The 21,841-nt window shown below is 55.2% G+C and overlaps 1 protein-coding gene across 1 annotated transcript; it reads left to right on the top strand.

Annotated features, from left to right (window-relative positions):
* The first annotated feature begins 3,350 nt into the window (after positions 1–3,350).
* Positions 3,351–10,950, top strand: LOC150067859 (cytochrome P450 4F2-like). Its single transcript, XM_090335484.1, has 13 exons — positions 3,351–3,423; positions 3,659–3,740; positions 3,890–4,070; positions 5,341–5,485; positions 7,116–7,169; positions 7,257–7,384; positions 8,269–8,390; positions 8,879–9,149; positions 9,629–9,695; positions 9,856–9,985; positions 10,366–10,499; positions 10,571–10,635; positions 10,863–10,950. Exons 3-13 carry the CDS (start codon positions 3,891–3,893, stop codon positions 10,947–10,949), a joined length of 1,383 nt encoding a protein of 460 aa, XP_090191610.1. The 5' UTR covers positions 3,351–3,423; positions 3,659–3,740; position 3,890; the 3' UTR covers position 10,950.
* The last annotated feature ends 10,891 nt before the right edge of the window (positions 10,951–21,841 follow it).

Genomic DNA, 21,841 nt, shown 5'->3' with positions numbered 1-21,841 from the left:
CGCCCCCGCCTGTGTCTGAGCCTCCCTGGCTGTGGGGTGGGGAGCTGGGACCCGGAGTCCTGGGGGACGGTCCCCGAGGGGTGAAGTCCGCACACACCCCAGGCCTGCGCTCCACCACCGGCCCCCGCCCTGCAGTCTTAGGCCTAGCCTTGGTCCCGGTGCCGTGCGCGTGCCCTTCTGGGAGAATCTGGGTCTGACACTCTGTTCCTTGCGGGACAGCTGACAGCCACTGAAGGCCAGGGCCGGGCTGGTCTTCCCAGCGCTGAGTTCCTCGCTCCTCCCGCCCCCATCCACCCAGCCCCACATTGCAGGTGACAGGGCCATGAGGAGATGCCTGCACAACAGCCAGCCTTGGTCCAGTACCATGGCCACACGGCCCCAGATCAAGAAGCCAGGCCAGGCAAAAAACCTCCACACCTGTCTCCCCAACAAGGTGACAGGCTGGTGCCATGGCCAGACCCAGGCCAGCGCGGTCCTGGGGCCTCAAGCTGGGACCAGGACACTGCCCCTGAGCTTCTTTTGCTCAAGGCTAGTGCTCTACCACTTGAGCCACAACACCACTTCCAGCTCTTTCTGTGTATGTGGTGCTGAGGAATCGAGCCCAGGGCTTCATGCATGCCAGGCGAGCACTCTACCACTAGGCCACATTCTCAGCCCAGAATGTATTTTTTTTTTTAATGGAGGGTCTGGATATGGTTGGACAAATTTTCCCGGCACAAGTTTGACCTGTCAGCTTCCCAGATGCTGGTTTGGGGGGCCTATTATGGGAAGTAGGCTGTGCAGAACAGAGAAGGTGAGGGTACAGCTTGCCCCTAGGCTCACCTTGATAGAAATTCCTTCCCACTCCTGTTCAACTGTGAACAGCCATCCACTGATTCTTCACACGTACAATGGTGCTCTCCTCCATGGCATAGGGTAAGCATTTTGTGTAGCTTTGGCACCTGGCTTTTCCCACAGCCTATGGGTGTGTCAAGGCTTTGCTTCCTTTTCTCAGCTCCCTGAGTAGCTAGGATGACAGCATGAGTCACCTAAGCTCCTCTTTTCATTGCTAACTTGTTTTTCATCCCTCGGAAGGAGCCCATCTTCACGATATCGGGCCTTTCCATGAACATTGTATATCTCTCCATGTTCTTGAAGATCCTTCTGTTGTTCCTCCATTACTGTGTTCAGGTTCTCTTTTCCCACAGAGAATCCTGCACCTCCCTTGTTAAGATCTCTGTGTGCCCACTCATAAAAACAAGTGACTTTTCAAAAATATCTGCTCTTCAGTGGCAGATTGTTTTCCATGGTAAGGCCTGGCATGTCTTCCTCTTGGCAAGGCCAGATAAGCCAGGTGCCATGCCTCCTGCCTCTCTTCAGAGCTAATTGAGTGGGAGAGATTGAGGGACCCAGTCTAGATGAAAAAGGTCATGAGAGTCCCATCTCAGCCAAATAGATGTTGGGCTAGTTGGAAAGCACAGATAGAATAGCAGTCCAGGCTGGCATATCCAAAACAATGACAACAAAAAGCAGCCAGGCGCTAGTGGCTTCCACCTGTAATCCTAACTACCCAGAATGCCAGGGGATCTGAGGATCCTGTGTGCAAACCGTGGTACAATAAGGTCGAGCAGATTTTAGGTTCTACCTTTTGATTTCTTCTCATCATCTAGCCCTTCATTTTTTTTTTCTTTCTGGTCCTGGGGCTTGAACTCAGGGCCTGGTCACTGTGTCTGATTCACTTCTGCTCAAGGCTAACAATCTACCACCTGAGCCACAGCTCCACTTCCAGCCTTTTCTGAGAAGCTTACCGGAGATGAGAGTCTCACAGACTTCCCTGCCAGGGTTACCTTCCAATCGTGATCCTCAGATCTCAGCCTCCTGAGTAGCTGTGATTACAGGTGTGAGCTGCTGGCCTCAGGCTCTTCTGGCCCCTTTAAAATTTCCAAATCATTCCTAGCACACACACACACACACACAAAAGAGGTCACAGGATGGCCTTGGTCCCTGGATTAGAGTTCGGTGACCCTAGAATGCAGAACACAAAGGCGTTGGGTTCAGCACATATGCAGATGTGCACCTTTATGTGGTTGTGTGTGTGTGTGTGTGTGTGTTGGGTCAGTGTAACTGTCCAGATTGAGTTGTGTTCCTGCCTGGCACCTGTGTCTTTGTCCCCTGCCCTGAAGTGTACAAAACGTTCAGGGGACCCCTGCCCTAGCTGACGCCCCCAACGCTGAGGGTGTGTAAGGCAGATAAAGACCACAGCTACCTGACTCTGCAGAAGCTGATTCTGAAGCTTTGACCTTTGCCTCTCCCCTCCCTGCTCACCTTCCCACCATTTAGGTAAATACCTATCATGTATCATAGATCTAAGTTCCTGTCATCTATAGATCTTTATAATCATATCGGCTCTCTATCCTGTTCAGTTGATTACTTTGAAAAGGGGTGTGTGTGTGTGTGTGTGTGTGTGTGTGTGTGTGTGTGTGCACGCGCATGCTGGTTCTGGGGCTTAAACTCAAGGCCTGGTTGCTGTCCATGAGCTTTTTTTTGTTGTTTTTTCCTTTAGCTCAAGGTTAACACTGTAGCACTGGAACCACAGCTCTGCTTCCAGCTTTTTGGCATTTGGCACTTAACTAGAGAAGAGTCTCATAAGTTTTCTTTTCCCCCAGGCTGGGTCTGAGCCTCCTGGATGGGGAATAGGAGATCCTGTCTCCTGTGGCCTGAGCCACAGGTGTCTGTCAGCTTCCACCTTACATAAATCGGATGGAGACTTATTCAGAAATGAAGTCTCCCTGTCCTTTCTGGACTCCGTGCCACCCAAGCTCCCTCCACCTACACCCACCAAGGCCCAGCTGCCAGGTGTAGCCTGTGGGCCTGGCTCTCTCCCCTGGAATCTGACCCAGGAAATCCCCCGAAGGACTGGATTCTTTCCTGCTCCTGCACTCCAGGGTTTAACCCAGCTCCTGGGCCACCTGGAGGAAGGCCCTGCAGCCCCTCTGCTTCTGGAGAGAGCCTGACATGTTCTGAACTCTGTGTGGAGGAACTGGGACACTGTAGGGGGACAGGCTAGCCTGAATTCTTGCTTTTATCTCCTGTGCTTTTATCACTTATAAACTTTGGGGCTTAGGGGTCTCCCCCCTCCCCCGCATATCTTGAGGAGAGACTGAGTGCTAAGATTCTGATGGCCACAGTGTGTCTGAGAAAGCTTGTTCCTCTCGGGCTGGCCAGCCCCTCCCCTGTGCATCTTGGCCACCTGCCTGTGAGGGGAGGAGGCAGCGGGGCCTGCAGGGCATTGGCTGGCCTGGCTCAGCCTTGCAGGGCATTGGCTGGCCCGGCCTGGCCAAGCCTCCCCGAGGTCAGGAGTCCAGATGTAACTTTATCACTGAGGACTGGAGAAGAGGCAGAAAAGGGACCTGGGACCCCCTGTCCTATTCCAGGACTGGGACAGTAAGGACGGACGGGGCTTCTGACTTTAAGGGAGGGCTTTGCTCAGGGATGGGGTAGACCCAGAAAGATGGCTGCCCAACACTGGGCATTGCCTGATTGGACAGCCAATGGCTTCTTCTCTAAGTCTACACCCATCTCTCTCTAATTCCAACAGGTTCGACTCTGTCCTTGTCCTTTTCTTCTTCCTCTTCTCTCCTCCTATTCATTCATTTATTCTCCTATGATTTGAACTCAGGCCCTGAGATTTCACACTCAAGGCTGGTGCTCTACCACTTGAGCCACAGCTCCACGTTCTGCTTTTTGGTGACTAATTGAAGGTAAGAGTCTCATAGACTTTCCTGCCCAAGCTGGCTTTGCAGTGAGATCCTGAGGTCAGCCCCCTGAGTAGCTGGGGTTACAGGCATGTGCCCCGAGTGTCTGCCCTGTTTGGCATCCCTGGAACCCCCTCTGGCCCTCTGTCCTGCAGGATGCTTGAGCTGAGCCTGTGGTGGCTCCCGGCCCCGTGGCTTTTCCTGCTGCTGGCTGGGGCCTCCTGGCTCCTGGCTCGAGTCCTCGTCCAGGTCCACACCTTCTACAAAAATGTTCAACGACTCCAGTGCTTCCCGCAACCCCCGAGGCGAAACTGGTTCCTGGGTCACCTGGGACTGGTGAGTGCCAGCAGGTGGGTCTCCTGTGCCCGTGCAGGGACTCCAGCCTGGGCAGAGGCTGTGATCTTGGCTGCGCCATCTGAGTCACGACTCTCTTTCTTCTTTGCATTCTTCCCCCCACACACACCTTCCTTCTTGGTGTGCTTGTGAAAAGCCCCAGGGAAAATCCTCCACTCCTGTGTTCAGCGGGGCCTGTCCAGGGTAGACTCTGCCAACCCAGACTTGGGGTTGCAGGTTTTCAAAAGGATGATGTAGCCGGGCACGGTGGCTCACGCCTGTCATCTAGGGATTCAGGAGGATCTAGGGATTCTGAGGATTGAGGTGCAAAGCCAGTCCAGAAAGGAAAGTTGAGACTCTTATCTCCATGCGCCCCATTCCCCCAAAGAAAAAAAGCCGGAAGTGAAGCTGGGGCTCAAGTGGAAGAATATTAGCCCTGAGCAAAAAAAAAAAAGAAAAAAAAAATCTCAGGGACACCACCCAGACCCCGAGTTCAAGCTCCAGGACTGAAACATACAAAGTGACTTGCAAACAAACACATACAGAGCAAATAAGTGTATGTATGTATGTAAGTATGCGTGTATCTATTTATCTGTCTGTCTGTCACCTATCTGTCTCTATCATCTATCCATGAAAGAAAGAAGAGATAGTGGGTCATGGTGTATGACATTATGAAATACAAGATCCAAGGTTGGGCCCTGATGTGGTGTCTGCAAGTTTGTGGGACTTGGGGTGCTGCCAGGGTGATGAATTCCTGGACGCAGGGCCGGTGGGGGTCTGGGGTGGGGGGGGCGCTGGTGTAAATGCTGGCACTTCTTCCCCCAGCATTCAGCGCTCTGATGCTGGTGGAGGGAAGGGAGAGGGGAGAATGAGAAAACGATGACTCTGCTCTCCAAGGGAGGGTGAGCAGATCCCGCCTCTGCCTTTTTGTTGTTTATTTTATTTATTTTTGCCAATCCTGGGGCTTGAACTCAGCGCCTGGGCACCGTCTCTGAGCTTCTTTTGTTCAAGTCTACCACTCTACCGCTGAGCCACAGTGCCACTTCTGGTTTTCTGGTGGTTCACTAGAGGTTAGAGTCTCAAGGACTTCCTGCCCAGGCTGGCTTTGAACTGACCTCCGCCTCCTGAGGAGCTGGGGTGTCACCTTTCTCTGTGGAGGTCTTCCCTTCCTCCTCCATCCCCTGGGGCGGATGCTAATCTCCCCTCAAACACGGGGTGCTGGGGGGTTCGGGAGTGGAGTCATGAGAAGTGACCCCCCCTTGTCTTGTTGCAGGCCCCACCCACAGAGCAGGGCATGAAGGAGGTGACGCAGCTGGTGGGCACCTATCCCCGGGGTTTTATGGTGTGGCTGGGCCCCGTATTCCCCCTCATCAACCTGTGCCACCCTGACATGGTGCGATCTGTCCTCAACGCCTCAGGTACCCGCGGGGGGGCGGGGGCCAGGCTCATGGCTGTCCACCACCCCTGCCACCAGCCCTGCGAACCTTTGGGTCCAGCCAGGGCTCAGGGCCCTGATTCACCCAGCCCTGCCCCTCCCCCCCCCTCCCCCCCCCCCCGTGCCCTCCGCCCACCCCACCACGCCCTGCCAGACCCAGGCTGGGATCGGGAGGCCAGGACCTGGCTCTGACACTGCCAGGGCGGGAGCGACTTTCTGTGGTGGCCCAGGTTCTTTCATTCGTGGGTGGCTGTGAGCAGTGGATCTAGGGTGATGTAAGCAGAGCGAGGGAGACACCACCTGCAGGACGGACAAGTGACATTCAGGCATGGCTGTGGCTGGGAGGGCAAGAATGGCGTTGGGGGTCTGTCTCGCTGGGATGGAGTTTTCCTTTCTGTCACTGTCCCTCTCAGCGCAGCCCTTCCCTCTGCATCTGGGCAGAGTTCACTACCATGGGCACACCCTGATAAATCGCCAAATCCACTCCAGTCAAAGTCCAGAGTCCTCCCATCTACCACTCCCGTGGCCAGGGGTCGGCAGACATGCCACCTTCAGCGCCACTGATCTGAGAAACAACAGGGGCTGAGTGGTGAAGCATCCAGGCAGGCTCACACCCGCCTCCTAGCTGCTCAGCAGGCTGAGATGTGACGATTGTAGTTCAAAGCCAGCCTGAGCATGGAAGTCCTTGAGACTCTTATGTCAATGAACCACCAGAAAACCGGAAATGGGACTGGGGCTCACGTAGAGGGTTAGCCTTGAGCTGAAGAGCTCGGGGACAGCGCCCAGGGCCAGAGTTCAAGTCCTATGACCCCCCCACACACACACACACAAAACAAAAAATCAGGGCGAGCGCTGGAGACCAGGCCTCTCACTCCAGCAACTCAGGAGGCTGAGATCTGAACACTGGTTTAAAGCCAGCCCTGGGCAGACAAATCTGAGACACTTCTTTCATCTCCTCAGCCAGCAGGAACCACAGCCACCCCGGGCCAGCGGGTCACACTCAGAGGCTCTGATCTGAGGAGGGCAAGTGGAAGCCAGCTGGGGCAAAAAAGTTCCTGGGAGACTTGTATCTTCAATTAAAACAGAAGTGGCGCTGAGGCTCAAAGTGGTAGAGCGCTAGCCTTAGGCAAAAGTGCTCAGGGAGAGTGCCCAGACCCTGCATTTAAGCTCCAGGACTGGCAACACACACACATTCACCTTTAACTGACTTTCTAGCTGACATTAGCGGATCACTGAGAGCAGGAAATTGAACGTCAGCTGAGCACGTGTGCGTGCCCTAGTCCTAGGGCTTGAACGGAGGGCCTGGCTCCCGACCCTTAACTTTTTGCTCAAGTCCAGTGCTCTGCCATTCTGAGCCTCTGCTTCCCTTTCGGCTTTTGGGTGCTTGTTTGGGGATAAAGAGCCTCACAGGCTTTTCCTGGCTGGACTGGCTTGGAACCGCAGTCCTCAGATCTCAGCCTCCTGAGTAGCTAGGGTTAGGGCAGAGGTGGTGGGTGGTGCAGGAGGCGGGTGAGGGCGAGCTGGGGCGTGTTTGTGTGCTGACAGCCCTGCTGTGGAGGGGAGGAGCCCCCACACAGGAGTCCCGGGACCCCAATGGTTTTCTCTCCTGTCAGCGGCCATCGCACCCAAGGACATGATCTTCTACGAATTCCTGAGGCCGTGGCTGGGTGAGGGCCTCGGGACAGGGAGGGGGACAGGCTGCGGGGACGGAAGGGGGGGCCCTGCCCTCGCCCACTACCCACGCTGTCCCCCAGGGGACGGACTCCTGCTGAGTGCTGGGGACAAGTGGAGCCGCCACCGCCGCATGCTGACCCCGGCCTTCCACTTCAACATCCTGAAGCCTTACCTCAGGGTTTTCCAGGACAGCGTGAACGCCATGCACGTGAGTGCCGGCACCCAGGTCCCAGGTGGAGAATGGGGGGCTGGGGACGCCCTGGGATCTGATGGGTCACTGGGAGGCCACCGTTGTTCCTCTCTGTGCCGTGGTTTCTGCTTCTGTCACATGAGGAGGAGAGAAAGCTCTAATTTTGAGGCTGGGCCATGGGAGGCAATGGAATCCATCCCTGGCACACAGTAGGTGCTCCTGTAGCACACAGTAGGTGCTCCTGCGGCTCAGTTTCTGACATGACCAGGACTCAGTCAACTTCAGGCTGATTTCAAATGCTCTTAATTGGGACAAGTGGATTCTTGTCCCTGTGGTTCCCCCAAAGGCACAGACACATTCTATGGGAGAGGGAAGAGTCTGGAAGCTTCTGGAAGTTTAGAATTGTGAGGAGTTATGGCACCACGAATTACCCTCAACTGAGGGTGTTGGACAGTCAGGAGTCCATCCCAAAATCAAAAGTGGGTGTGGAGGGGAAAAAAATCCTATGTTTATAAATATCCCCTTCCCTACTCGTTCCTCCTCCTTTTGTCCCCATACCCTGCCATGTGACTTTAACAATCTCCGCCTAAGGACTGCGCCACACTTGTTTCATTTGTTTCTCTCCCACCCCTACCCACTCTTTTCTTTTTTTGTGTTGGTCGTGGGGCTTGAACTCAGAACCTGGACACTGTCCTTGAGATTGCTCAAGGCTAGCACTCTACCATTTGAGCTACAGCCCCACTTCCAGGTTTTGATCATTAATTGGAGATCAGAGACTCACGGGAATTTTCCTGCCTGGGCCAGCTTTGAACCTCGCTCCCCAGATCTTACCCTGCTGAGTAGCTGGGATGACAGGCCTGAGCTGTGGTGCCCTGGTCCAGCTCTGCCCTCTCTCTGGCCAGGCCAAGTGGCAGCGTCTGATCTCTGAGGGCGTTGAACGTCTGGACATGTTTGAGCACATCAGCCTTATGACGTTGGACAGTCTGCTGAAATGTGTCTTCGGCTTTGACATCGATTGCCAGGAGTGAGTCCGAGGGTCATACGTGCAGGGGTCACTTCCCAGCTTCATTTCTGGAGGAATCTGCCCATTATGTAGAGTTAAGGAGCAAAGCCCTGTCCAAGACGTGCGCACCAAGGAAGTAGAGGAGGAAAAAGGTCAGGTTTGTCCTTAAAGGACATGGAGTGGGGCTGGGAAATCCATCTTTCCAGGCAGTGAGTGAGGAGGCAGTTTAGGAGGGAGGCTGCAGGGGAGAGGGAGACTGGAAGGAATACTGCAAAGCCTGGCAAGAGATGTAAACTTCGCTTGAGCTGCCATGGAGGTTTCCATGTCCGTGTTCATAAGGTTTGTCACAGTGATGAAGTCCTCGAGGTGACTGAAATCAGAAGAGAGAGCTGGGCACTGGTGGCTCACCTTGCCATTGCAGAGGCTGAGATCTGAGGATCGAAGTTCAAAGCCAGCCTTTGGGGGTCAGGGAGGCTCAGGGTCATCTCCCTTCGGGGCTTGTCCTGCAGGAAGCCCAGTGAGTACATCGCTGCCATCTTGGAGCTGAGTTCCCTAGTGGCCAAGAGAGACCAGCACCCACTTCTGCACCTGGACTTCGTGTACCAGCGGACCCCCGACGGGCGCCGCTTCCGGGAGGCCTGCCGCCTGGTGCACGCCTTCACTGACGCCGTCATCCGGGAACGGCGCCGCACCCTCCCCAGCCAGGGCCTGGACGACTTCCTCCAGGCCAAGGCCAAGGCCAAGACGCTAGACTTCATCGACGTGCTTCTGCTGGCCAAGGCGGGCTGGGGCATAGATTAGTTGTAATTAGCGGCTTGTGATTCAAATGTTGGAAGAACTGGCAGGTTGGGTTTTGTGTGTGGGCTCTGCACAGGGGACATGAGAACTCAGGGCAGGTGTCTGAGGAGAGGAGGGCAGGTCAGAGAAGGCATAGTTTAAAAGGTACGGGTGACTCCAGGAACAGCAGCTCACACCTGTCCTCCCAGCTACTTAAGAGGCTGAGATCAAGGTTCAAAGACAGCCCAGGAACAAAAGTTCAGGAAACTCTTTTATACTGGGCTAACCATGACAAAAGTAGAGTTGTGCTAGGAGATGCAGGCTAGGAACCCATGGTGAGAGGGTGTGAGGCCTCGGACGATGGTGGCAGGGCAGCTCCTGGGTTCGGGGGTGGAAGATGGATGGAAGCTCGAGGATGGTCTCTGGTTCGCTCAAGCGTCCCCAGCCCTGGGGTGATTTTGGAAACCTTGCTTTCTCTCCAGGATGAGGATGGGAAGGCGCTGTCTGATGAGGACATCCGAGCCGAAGCCGACACGTTCATGTTTGAAGGTGAGCTTTTCTGAATCCACATTGGAACTAGGGCTGAGACAGCAGTTCATCCACCCTGGGGACATGGCGGTGGGTCCCCGGATGGCCCCTGCCCGGGCGCTGTCCACACCCCTGGGTGCTGAAGCCACCCGGTGACCCGCGCCTGCCTGCCGCCCCCCAGGCCACGACACCACGGCCAGCGGGCTCTCCTGGGCCCTCTACAACCTGGCCAAGCACCCCGAGCACCAGGAGCGCTGCCGGCAGGAGGTGCGGGAGCTCCTGAGGGACCGAGACCCCCCGGAGTTGGAGTGGTGAGCGCGGTCCCTCCCCTCCGCTCTGTCCCCACGAGGGGCGGGGGGGCTGTGTTGATGGATTCTTCCATTGTTAATGGGTAAGAATAGGAGCTCCAGCCTGTGAGCCCGGCCTGACCAGCATCGATCGGAGAGTCTCCTTTCCGTCGGCCATCTGTGTGTGGTCCTGGGCTTGACCTCGGCCCGGCCGCTGTCCCTGAGCCACGGCGCCTGTCCAGCTTTTCTGAAGTCCACGGGCTTCCCTGGCCGGGCTGGTTCTGAACCAGGATCCTCAGCAGCCGAGAGGACAGGCGTGGTTTTGACCTCAGTCTCGGGGCCGGGGGCGGCCAGGCGGGGCCGGGGCTCCGGCGGCTCCCGGATAACGGCGGGGCGGTCCTCAGGGACGACCTGGCCCGGCTGCCCTTCCTGACCATGTGCCTCAAGGAGAGTCTGCGGCTGCACCCGCCCGTCACCGTCATCTCCCGCCGCTGCACGCAGGACGTCCCGCTGCCCGACGGCCGGGTCATCCCCAAAGGTGCGGCCGGCCGGGCCCCGGGCTGCGGGCTGCGGGCCTCGCCTCGCCTCCTCACCGCGTCCCCTCCGCAGGTGTCGTCTGCATTATCAGTATTTTCGGGATTCACCACAACCCGACGGTGTGGCCGGACCCGGAGGTGCTGCGTCCGCGGGTCCCGGGGTCCTGGGGTCCGGGGAGGCGGGGGAGGGGGGCAGGCCGGGAACCGGGGTCCTGGGGTCCGGGAAGGTAGGGGGGAGCAGGCCGGGAACCGGGGTCCTGGGGTCCGGGGAAAGTGGGGGAGCAGGCAGGGAACCGGGGTCCGGCTGTCCGCGTCCCCGGGCTGGGCCGGGAGCCGCCGCCAGCGCCCCGTGCTCCCCTCCGCAGGTCTTCGACCCCTTCCGCTTCGACCCCAACGGCGGGGAGGACCGGAACCCGCTGGCCTTCCTGCCCTTCTCCGCGGGGCCCAGGTGAGCCGGCGGGCGGCTGGCGCTGGGCAGGGCGGGGCCTGAGGGGCGGGGCCGGGGAGAGGGGCGGGGCCTGAACCTGATGGGTAGGGAGGGGAGGGGCTTGGGTGGGGAGGGGCCGGGAGGGGCGGGGCCTGGATATGGCGGGACCGGGATCTTGAGGGGCGGGGCCTATGGAGGGCGGAAGGGGCGGGACCTAAACAAGGCGGGCTCGGGAGGGGCGGAGCCTGGACCTGGTAGGGCCAGGAGGGGGCGGGGCCAGGGCAGGCCAGGCCCTGGACAGGGCGAGGCCGTGAGGGGCGGGGCCAGCGAGGGGCGGGGCCTGGACGTAACGGAGCCCTGAGGGACGGAGCCATGAGGGGCGCGGCCTGAGGGGCGGGGCCCATGCTCCAGGCCTCAGGCGCCAAAGGAGATTGGGGTGCAGTTTCTCTCAGCTACTCCCACCGTTGGCCTGAGTTTGGGGCCCAAGCAGACCCCCAGTTCTCCAGGGTCCTGGTCCGGCGGGTCCCCATGTTCTCCCCAATCCGGCCTTGGCCTCATTTTGCCTCCTGGCCACTCAGCGCGGCCCCCACACCCCACTCCCTGCACCCCCCTCCCCGCTCCCCGCCCCGCAGGAACTGCATCGGGCAGACCTTCGCGCTGAGCGAGATGAAGGCCGTGTTGGCCCTGACGCTGCTGCGCTTCCGCGTGCTGCCGGCAGGGGGCGACGCGGACCCCGCACCGCGCCGGAAGCCGGAGCTGATCCTGCGCGCCGAGGGCGGCCTGTGGCTGCGCGCGCAGCCCCTGCGCTGACCCCACCCCCACCCCCCGCGCCCCCGGCCGGAACCAATAAAGCTGTGCCCACTGGGCCTGCGCCGTACTGTGAGGGGGCGCGCCGTCCAGTGGGGTGGGCGGGGCACGGAGCAAGGTCGAGGACGACCCGGGCCTGGAATCGCCAGCGCCGGAGGATGGAGGTTCGAGCCCAGCCCGGGCAGGAGAGGCCGGGAGACTTGACTTCTTTTTCTTGTCCTTGTTTTGCCCGTCCTGGGGCTGAGCGCTGTCCTGGGGCTTTCCTCCAGGCTAGAGCTCTACGCCCCCTCCTCTCCCCCCCCCCGCCCCAGATTCTTAAAGTCAGACACAGACACTGGTCACGGAGACACGGGGTTCCCACCCACCCACTTGCAGAAGAGTGACAATGATGCAGAAGTGCTGGGACACATTACCTTCCCCACACGGCCGGGGATGTCTCTCCAGGCCGGGTCCCACTGAAGTGGGCCCCCCTGTCCCGCGCCCCGCCCCTGACCCACGCCCCGCCCCTGCCCCTCGCCCCGCCCCTGCCCCGCGCCCCGCCCCTGATTACGCCCCGCCCCTAGCCCACGCCCCGCCCCGTGTGCACCGACATTCAGTCTTACCCAGCACACCTCAGGCTCTCTCCAAAGGTCTTTGTGTGTGCTCCTGGCCTAAGCCAGTCCTGGCTCCGCCTTGGGGCCTGAGCACTGTCCTTGGCCTTTCCTCCAGGCTAGAGCTCCACCACATGGGCCACGGCACCTCTTCCGCCTACTTCTAAGTATGCGGTACCAAGGAATCGAACCCTGGTCTTCGTGCATGCTAGACAAGCACTCTACCACTAGGCCAAACTCCCTTAAAACTTTTCCTTTTCTTTTCTCTCTCTTTTTGTCTTTTTTTGAGGTTGTGGGGTTTGAATACAAGACATGGTTTGCTATCCCTGAGCTCTTCAGCTTAAGACTAGCACTCTACTACTTTGAGCCATAGCACCACTTCCAGTTTCCTTGTGGTTCATTCAAGAGTCTCATGGACTTTCCTGCCCAGGCTAGCTTTGAAACATGATCCTTAGATCTCAGCGTCCTGAGTAGCTAGGATCATAGGTGTGAACCACTGGCTGCTAGTAGATTTCTTACAGAAAAAAAAAAAAAGCAGGGGCCGGGAGTTTGGCCTAGTGGTTAAAGTGCTTGCCTAGCATGCATGAAGACCCGGGTTCGATTCCTCGGTACCACATACATAGAAAAAAGCCGGAAGTGGTGCTGAGGCTCAAGTGGTAGAGCTCTAGCCTTGAGAAAGTCCAAGGACAGTGCTCAGGCCCTGAGCTCAAGCCCAGGACTGGCAAAAAAAAAAAAAAAAAAAAAAAAGCAAACAAAAAAAAACTCCAGCAGTGGTGGCTCACACCTGTCATTCTAGCTACTCAGGAGGTTGAGATCTAAGAATCGAGGATCAAAGTCAGCCCCAGCACTAAATAACCTGGATTCTTATCACCAATTAATCACAAGAAAACTGGAAGTGGCCCTGTGGCTCAAGCGGTAGGGTGGTAGCTTTGAGCTGAAGAGCTCAGGTACAGCGCTCCCGCCCAGAGTTCAAGCCCCATAACACACACACAGCCACACACACATTGCCCTAAGAAAACATAACTGCCTAATATGTGCTTCCTGTTTGGGTTTTATTTATTTTTAATGCCATTCTTGGGGGTTGAACTTATGGCCTGAGTGTTGTCCATGAGCTTTTTGTTGTTTGTTTCAGTTGTGGAGCTTTGAACTCAGGGCCTGGGCATTGTCCCTGAACTTCATTTGCTCATGGCTAGCACTCTGGCTTTTTCTATATATGTGGTACTGAGGAATAGAACCCAGGGCTTCATGCATGCTAGGCAAGCACTGGACGACTAAGCCACATTCCCAGCCTCCATGAGCCTTTTAGTAGGGTTCTACCACTTGAGCTACAGCTCTACTTCTGGCTATATTTGGGGGGGGGGGAGGCAGGAGTGGTTCATTGGAAACATAAAATTGACTTGGAATGGTGATTTTCAAATCTTAGCCTCCTAAGTAGCTGGGATTACAGATGTAAGCCACCATCATCTGGTGAGTATTTCAACCACTGTCTGGGCCCACAACATAACATGTTTACAGCGAAGACTCTTGGGCCCAAGGCTTTCCATACCTCGGTGTTATGGGTAGCTGTTTGGATTTCTGGAACTTTCTCATTGGGGAAAAAGTTCTTCCTTTCTGTCTTGTTGCTAATCAGCCAGCAAAGATTCAACTACAAGCTGAGAGGAAGGGCAGGGGGCCCCCTGGGTGAGGACTAATGTTCATCATGTCTCCCTGAGCTGCGCTGAAAGCTCCCCTGTCTGCAGCTCCCAGGCAGGTCTTTTGAGAATTCTGTTTTTAATTTGCACAAATGAAAAGTGGCAATGGAAAATTGCAGGCCAACTTTTAATGAACTCCTAGGTGACTGGAGAAGGCCCTGGCGGGTTCTGAAGGAAACTTAGAATGGGGCACACCGGGATTATTAGCACAAGTTGTGTGGGCAGATATCCCAAAGGGCTTTGAATTGCCTGGGGAAACTGGAACCCTCTTCAGCTCTGATGTGTCCCCCCCTGGGAAAGATGTGCAACAAGCTCTGACTTGAGGGGCTTTGGGAACTTTGGGCTACTTGTGGCAGAATGGTGCAAATTCTAATTGTAGGGTCTCAGGACATGGCTTTAATTGGCCTCTCTCTAGAGCCTTGTTTTGAACTTTCAACACCAGACAGCAGGTCACCAGGGCAAACTGCTGCGTGCCAGGTGCTTCAGCACATATTAACAACCAAAAAGAGACTCGAAGCATAGCCTGCCAAGGCCCAGTGTCAACTTTAGGTAGACTTGGGTTTAAGCCGGATGTCATTGGTTCAAACCTGTCATCCTAGCTCATCGGGAGCCTGAGATCTGAGGACTGCAGTACAAAGCCAGCCCCGGCGGGAAAGTCTGTGAGACTCGTGGCTCCAATTAACCACCAAAATGCCCCAAAGTGGAACTCTGGTGTAAGTGGCAGGGTCTCAAGCCTCGAGGGGAAAAAGCTCAGGGACAATGCCTACACCCTGAGTTCAAACCATCGAACTGGCAAAAATAAAATGCTGAGGGTCCCTGCCTGAATGTGGGGTGCATGTGAGCTGGCCGGCACGTAATCAGGGTTCGATAAGTAAATGCTAGGCAGGACCATTTTCGTTCATCAAATCCTACCGAGCAATTCAAACACAGAGCCAGAAAGAGGCGGTTCCGGGATCTCCTGGTATTCAACTCCTAATGGGGAGAAAGTAATTCGCAAGAGTGCAAGCTCAATAAGCAGAATAAATAACCCTTTGTTGGGTGATACCTCCGAGGCGTTGGGTGTCAGCGCTGGAGGCATCCGCGGCTCACACCCGTGGCCCTGCTGGGCTTCCCCGCTGCTGCCGTCGTGGGTCGTGGGCCTGAACTCGGCCTGCGCGCTGTCCCCGGGCTCTTCCGCCCTGAGCCACGGCGCCTCCCCCAGTCTTCGGGGGGTTCATGGAGATGAGCGTCTCCGGGACTTTCACATCTCAGCCTCCTGAGGGCCGGGGCGCCGGCCTGGGCCGCCAGAGCTCCCCGGGCCTCCCAGCGCTCGCTGCCCTTGTCCACCTTTGGTTCTCCCGGGCTGGGAACCCTCTTCCCGCCTCAGTCCTTGGCGGATGGGCGCAGGCTGGAGCGGGATGGCGGGGCTGACGGCGGGGCTGGCGGCCACTCAGGGACCGAGGGCTGAGGACCGCGGCTCAGGGCTGAGGACCGGGGCCCAGGGCTGAGGACCGGGGCCCAGGGCTGAGGACCGCGGCCCAAGGCTGAGGACCGGGACCCAGGACTGAGGGCCAGGGCCAGAGCTGAGGACCGGGGCCGAGGGCTGAGGACCGGGGCCCAGGGCTGAGGACCGGGGCCGAGGGCTGAGGACCGCGGCCCAGGGCTGAGGACCTTGGCAGACCGGGCCAGTGAGGCTCCCATCTCCCAGTCAACAGCCGAGCTTCCACTCTCTCCAGGGAGTGGCTGCTGCTCCTGTCAATCATGCCTCTTGGGCATGGTCCTGAAGCGTGGACCAATCACAGCGCTGGTTCCAGCTGGGCGCGCCCAATGAGGAGCGCGAGAGCGGGCCGCCGCCTGGTAGGCCGCCCCGGGGGATGGGGTCCGGGGGAGCCGCTCCGAGCGCCCCCCAGGGTCTCAGTCCCGCCCCCCAGGGCCTCAGTCCGGCGCTTGGCGGGAGCAGAGTCTGCGGGCGTGACGTCACCCGCGCGCTCGTGACGTCATGGGACCGTCCGGCCTTGGGTGGGATTTGGTGTGAACCCGGAAGCTGGCGGTCGGTCGGAGGATGGCGGCTGGAGCCTGGGTGAGACTCATCCCCGCTTTAACCCCTAAGAAGGTACACGTGGAGCTGGGCCTGGGGGCCGAGCGCCAGCTTGGAGGGTGGACGCTCAGCACAGCGTCGAGGTGGAGTTCGAGCCCCAGGCCCGGCCCGCGCACGCGCACACCCCCCACACACACACACCCCAGTTTACCGGGATTGCAAGCAGGATGACCAGGCTGTAGGGAAAGTCATTCCATCCATCTGCACAAGCCTTGAAGAACCACAGTTAACACTCACGTGGGGAGAAAAGGGCTTGGTGCCTATTTTGATGGCCGACCTGCCGTGCCCTATAATTCAGGGATGGAGTTTACAAAGCCCTGAGCTCCATTCCTCAGGACCACCGACCCACACAAAGCCACAAGCGGTGCTGTGTGTGGCTCAAAGTGGTAGAGCACTAGCCATGAGCCGAAGAGCTCGGGGACAGTGCCAGGCCCAGAGTTCAATCCCCATGAATGGAAAAAAAAAGAAAAAAAGGACCATGGTGAGTCATTTTGGATGAACTCACACTTGAAACTTCCTAGCACATGAACTTATCTGTGCTTCCATGGCTGTGGTAAATGATACCTGATTCACTGATAACGGGAGTGAGCCCACTGCCTTTTGTTTCACTGCAGCCCTGGATGAGGATTTGTGGCCTCGTGTGCATACATCTTGTCTCTCCTGTTTCTCCCACTTGTCACGTGTTCAAATATCTGTGCCTTTGTGTTGAAGACCATTGCTGTCAGCCTCCTGAGGAAGTAAGATGATAAGATGGCACGTGGCAGCTCACCAATGAGTCAGTACTTGCTGACCAGGAAGTTTCTTTGCATTCGTTGATTTATTTCTTCCGTGCTTGTGGATAGAATGTGATCGCTAGATTTTTTTTCCCTGTTTGTTTGCTGCTTGTGCAGATGACCTTTACTGTAATTGGCTGCTTAAGGATATAAATAGTGTAGGATTTCCAGGGAAGAGAAGAAAAAGGTAGAGAGAGGGAGGAGAAAGGCAGAGAGAAAGGAAAAAGGTAGGGAGAAAGGACAAAGGCAGAAAGGAGGAGAAAGGCAGAAAGGAGAAAGGCAGAGAGAGAAGGAGGAGAGAGAAATAAAAACCTCTGCTTGCCACTGTTTGAGTCTGTGATCATTCCCAGTCCGCCTCCGAAGTGACACGTCATAGCATCAGGCAGTGACACTTTTGTAATTGGTTTAGAGCAGAGCCGAGGGGTTTTCTGTGCTACGTTGGCACCGGGGCACCGTCCATCTCCGAATGTGGAAGTCACTTGTTATATGCCTAGGACTGTGTTTTTCTGGGTGCCTCCATGCTGAACAGGAAGCTGGTAGTTGGTGACCCGTGTTCAGGAGAGAATGACAATCCGATGGCACCAGAGCTACAGGGGATCCTCAGACTTCAGCCTTGGAGTGGTGAGGATCCCAACCTCAGCCACTGGCAACTGGTCCATCACTCAATTCATTAAGTTACATTTTTGAGGGCTAGGAGTTTGGCCTACTGGTAGAGTGCTTGTCTACCATGCATGAAGACCGGGGTTTGATTCCTCGGTACCACATACATAGAAAGAAGGGGCGCTGTGGCTCAAGTGGTAAAGCTCTAGCCAAAATAAATAAATAAATAAATAAACAAAGACAGTGCTCAGGCCCAGAGTTCAAGACCCAGGACTGGCAAAAAGAAAAAAGAAAAAAAAAGTTACTTTTGAGGATACTTCGTAGCGATTTCCATAAGGGTAGCAACAGTTTCCATTCCCACTAACAGTGTATAAGATTTGTTGTTTTTCACCTACTCTTTGCCTGCATTTAGTTCCTTTGTACAGATTCTGGGCTTGCACTTAGGGTCTGGGCGCCATCCCCGAGCTTTTGGTGCTCAAAGCTATCAGAGCTGGTACTCTACCACTTGAGTCACAGTGCCACTTCTGGCTTTTTGGTAGTAAACTAGAAATTAGAATTTTAGACTTTGGCTGCCTGGACTGGCTTGGAGCAGTGATGAATCCTCAGATCTCCGCCTCCTGAGCAGCTGGGAATTACAGGCGTGAGCCACTAACACCTGGCCAAAGCTGATGTTTTCTTCTTTACCTGGGCTGGGCGCTGTCCCAGAACTCTTCAGTTCAAGGTTACTGCCCTACCCTTGAGCCAAGCCCCACTTCCTGTTTTCTAGAGGTTAATTAGAAATAAATCTCAGGTCCTTTTGTGCCCAGGCTGGCTTGAACCTCAATCCTCAGATCTCAGCCTCCAGAGTAGCTAGGATGACAGGCTTGAGTCACTGCACCCAGCTGAAAAGCTAATGTTTTAATAACAGCTGTCCTGGACCTGGCTTGAGAGCACTGAGCATCAGTGCAACCTCCAGACCTCATTCCTTTAGTACTTCTCACAGGAAGGAAGTCCTTCAACAAATGGCATTGTTGTGTTCTGCCCAAGGGCAGGATGAATGGGACCACGAAACAGCCCCCATGGAAAAATCCCAGGCATGTCCCCATGTGATATGGAGAGGAGCCACACAAGGGAAGAAATGTGCAGACATTCAGCCAACATGAGCAGAGCAGTGTGGGAAAAGCTCCCTTTCTAGGCATGCTGTGTGAGCACCAGCAGTGTGGGAAAGCCTGCACTCGCTCTGCAGAGTGAGTAAACACCAGAAGCTTCACCCAAAACCTTTCAGTGTGGGAAAAGCTTCAGGGCCTGCACACTCGCTTTGGAAGGACCCACAGTGGAAACCCCTTGCATGGCAGCACAAAGCCTTCAGCTCCACCAAAGAAACCATGCTGCATTGGGAAAACAGTTCAGGAAAAGCCTGTAGTTTCTTCTAGTCCCATTCAACACTCAACAGAGAAAAGCCCCACGTGTGTGTGTGTGTGTGGTGTAGAGCCACTGTGACCCCCACTAGAAGTCACACGGGGGAGAAGCCTACCCTGGCTGAGGAACATGAGGGGTGCGACATTACCAGGAGATATTTCTGGCAACCAGTGGCACAGATGGGAAAGAACACATGTAGTCCTGTAAAATCTAAGGGATCTTGACTTGTATCGTATCAACCCACTAGTGTCAAAGAACACGGAAATGCAAATCATAAGACTGTTGGCAGTCACGTGCACACAGACTCGTGATCAGAAACTGAATGTGCAAAACAGCTGTCCAGTATGCCAGTTCACCTTGAATTGTTCCTATGGTGAGCAATACGCAATTCATGATGTGTGGAATATGTCATAAAATATACAATCAGAAAATTCAGATATTATGTATGTGAAGTAGCCATTACAAGTATATCTTTGAACTATGCTTATATGTTTTTTTTTTTTTTCATTTTGTTTCTGGCCAGTTCTAGGGCTTGAACTCAGGACCTGAGCACTGTCCTTGGGCTTTCCCAAGGCTAGAGCTCTACCACTTGAGCCACAGCACCACTTCCAGCCTTTTCTGTGTTATGTGGTACTGAGGAATTGAACCTGGGTCTTCATGCATGCTAGGCAAGCACTCTACCACTAGGTCAAACTCTCAGCCATATGTGTGGGGTTTGCTATGTACTGCTTTCTAAAATCAGGAAAATGGTGTTCTGTATTTCATTTTAAACTTTTTGGCACGTACCTGAAATGAAAAGGTCTTTCTACATAAGTTTGTTGTTGTTGTTTTTGCCAGTCCTGGACCTTGAACTCAATGCTAGAGCTCTACCACTTGAGCCACAGCACCATTTCTGGCTTTTTCTATGTACATGTGGTACCAAGGAATCGAACCTGGGTCTTCATGCATGCTAGGCAAGCTCTTTACCACTAGGCGAAATTCCCAGACCCCCTTTTAAAAATAAAGCTGCTGGGGCCAGGAGCATGGACTTGTGATAAGAGTGCTTGCCTAGCATGTACCAAGCCCTAAGTTCGATTCCTTGGTACCACATACACAGAAAAAGCTGAAAGTGGTGCTGTTGCTCAAGTGGTAGAACTCTAGCCTTGAGAATGCCCAAGGACAGTGCCCAGGCCCTGAGTTCACACCCCAGAATTGGCTAAATAAATAAAGCTGCCACCTCAGTGCTGGGGCTCTCCCTTGTAATCCTAGCCATTCAGGAGGCTGAGATTTTAGAATGATGGTTCAAAGAGTATGGACATAAAAGTCTGTAAGACTCTTACCTCCAATGAACCACCAGAAAACCAGAAGTGGCACTGGGCTTCAATGTAGTGGACTGCTAGCCTTGAGAAAAAGAGCTCAGGGACAGCGCCCAGGCCTTGAGTTCAAGCTCCAGGACTGACAAAATAAAAATAAAGCAGCGTAATAAGCAGGCTGTGGTGGTTCACGCCTGTAATCCTAGCTACTCAGGAGACTGACATCTGAAGATGAAGGTTTGAAGCCAGCCCAGGCAGAAAAGTCTGTGAGAATGTTAGCAACAATTCACTAGCAAAAAGCTAGAAGTAGAACTGTGGCTTAAGCGATAGAGCACTAACCGAGAGCAAAAGCTCTCGAGGCTCTAGCACCAGCAAAGTAACAATAACCTTTAACTTCAAAATCCCCTACTACAGCCATCAAAGCCAACCTGGGCACCTAAATCTGTGAGACTCATCTCCAGTTAAGCACTATAAAACAGGAAATGGCGCTGAGTCTCCAGGGTTAAGGTGGTAGCCTTGAGCTGAAGAGCTCAGGGCCAGTGCCCACAACCGACCAAAAAAAAACACACACAAAAAACCTTAGGGATTTTCCTGCCAGGGTTAGCTGCAAACTGGAACCTTTAGATCCCATCCTCTTATGTAGCTAAGACTATAGGAGTGAGCCACCAGCCCTACCTTAAAAATCCATTTTTAATGGCTCTTTAATACTATGTGGGGAAAATAAAAAAAAAAGTCTTCCTCGGCTCCAGTCCTGGTTCTCTGGAGTGCCACAGGGAGCCAGGCTGTTCTGGCCCCTGGACTGCCAATGCAGTACGTACCAGCCAAGGTGAAACCCATGGCTCTCACCTCCTTAAATCCAGTGGGGATGGGCTCCACGGTGGCTCCTGGTCGGTCGCCATGCCAGCACAGTACTGGTCGAGCCATGGCCAAGCTACGGCCAGTGTCAGTGTGACATTTGGGCATGACAGGCAGGGAACTGCGCCACAGGTGCCTGCAGAAGCCTAAGGAAGCCCTGAAATCACAGCACGGGTTGGCTCCACAGAACAAGAGGCATGGGCTATGGGACTCTGGTTGCATCTGTTACCTGTGGATAGAAGCTGCCAGCTTGAACCCTGGGACTGAGAGGTGGCACCTTCTTGCCATGTGTAAGTGGAGCCCAAGCCCGGCAGAGCCCTGCCTCCACAGCCTCATTCTCTGCAGGGCTCCCAACCAGGCTAGGGCCAGTGCTGTCCCCGTGCCATGACCCAGTCCTCGGCTTCCAGTTTCACTGTCCAAGGGGGTAGCGACGGGGGCCCCACAGGCAGAAATCAGCAAAGCTAGCCAGGGCTAGCCAGACAGCCATGACTTGTGCCTGTAATCCCAGCTACGCAGGAGGCTGAGATCTGCGGATCGTGGCTCACTGCAGGCAGGAAAGCCCTTGAGACTCATCTCCAACTAACCATCCAAAAGTTGGAAGGGGCACTGTGGCTCAAGTGGTAAAGCACTAGCCTTGAGCAAAAAAGCTCAGGGACAGCATCCGGGGACGAGTTCAAGTCCCAGGAGTAGTGTGCATGTGCATGAGTGCATACACACACACACACACACACACACACACACACGCACACCTAGGAACAATTTTAAACAAAAACATGAAAGATCTGTGCAATGAAAATTATAAAGCGCTAATGAAAGAAACTGAAGACACAAGAA

The sequence above is a fragment of the Megascapheus bottae genome, chromosome 1, assembly GCF_031878675.1.
Source record: "Megascapheus bottae isolate mThoBot1 chromosome 1, mThoBot2.hap1, whole genome shotgun sequence".
In the NCBI taxonomy this organism is placed as follows: domain Eukaryota; kingdom Metazoa; phylum Chordata; class Mammalia; order Rodentia; family Geomyidae; genus Megascapheus; species Megascapheus bottae.
This window is presented reverse-complemented; position numbering and strand designations above follow the sequence as displayed.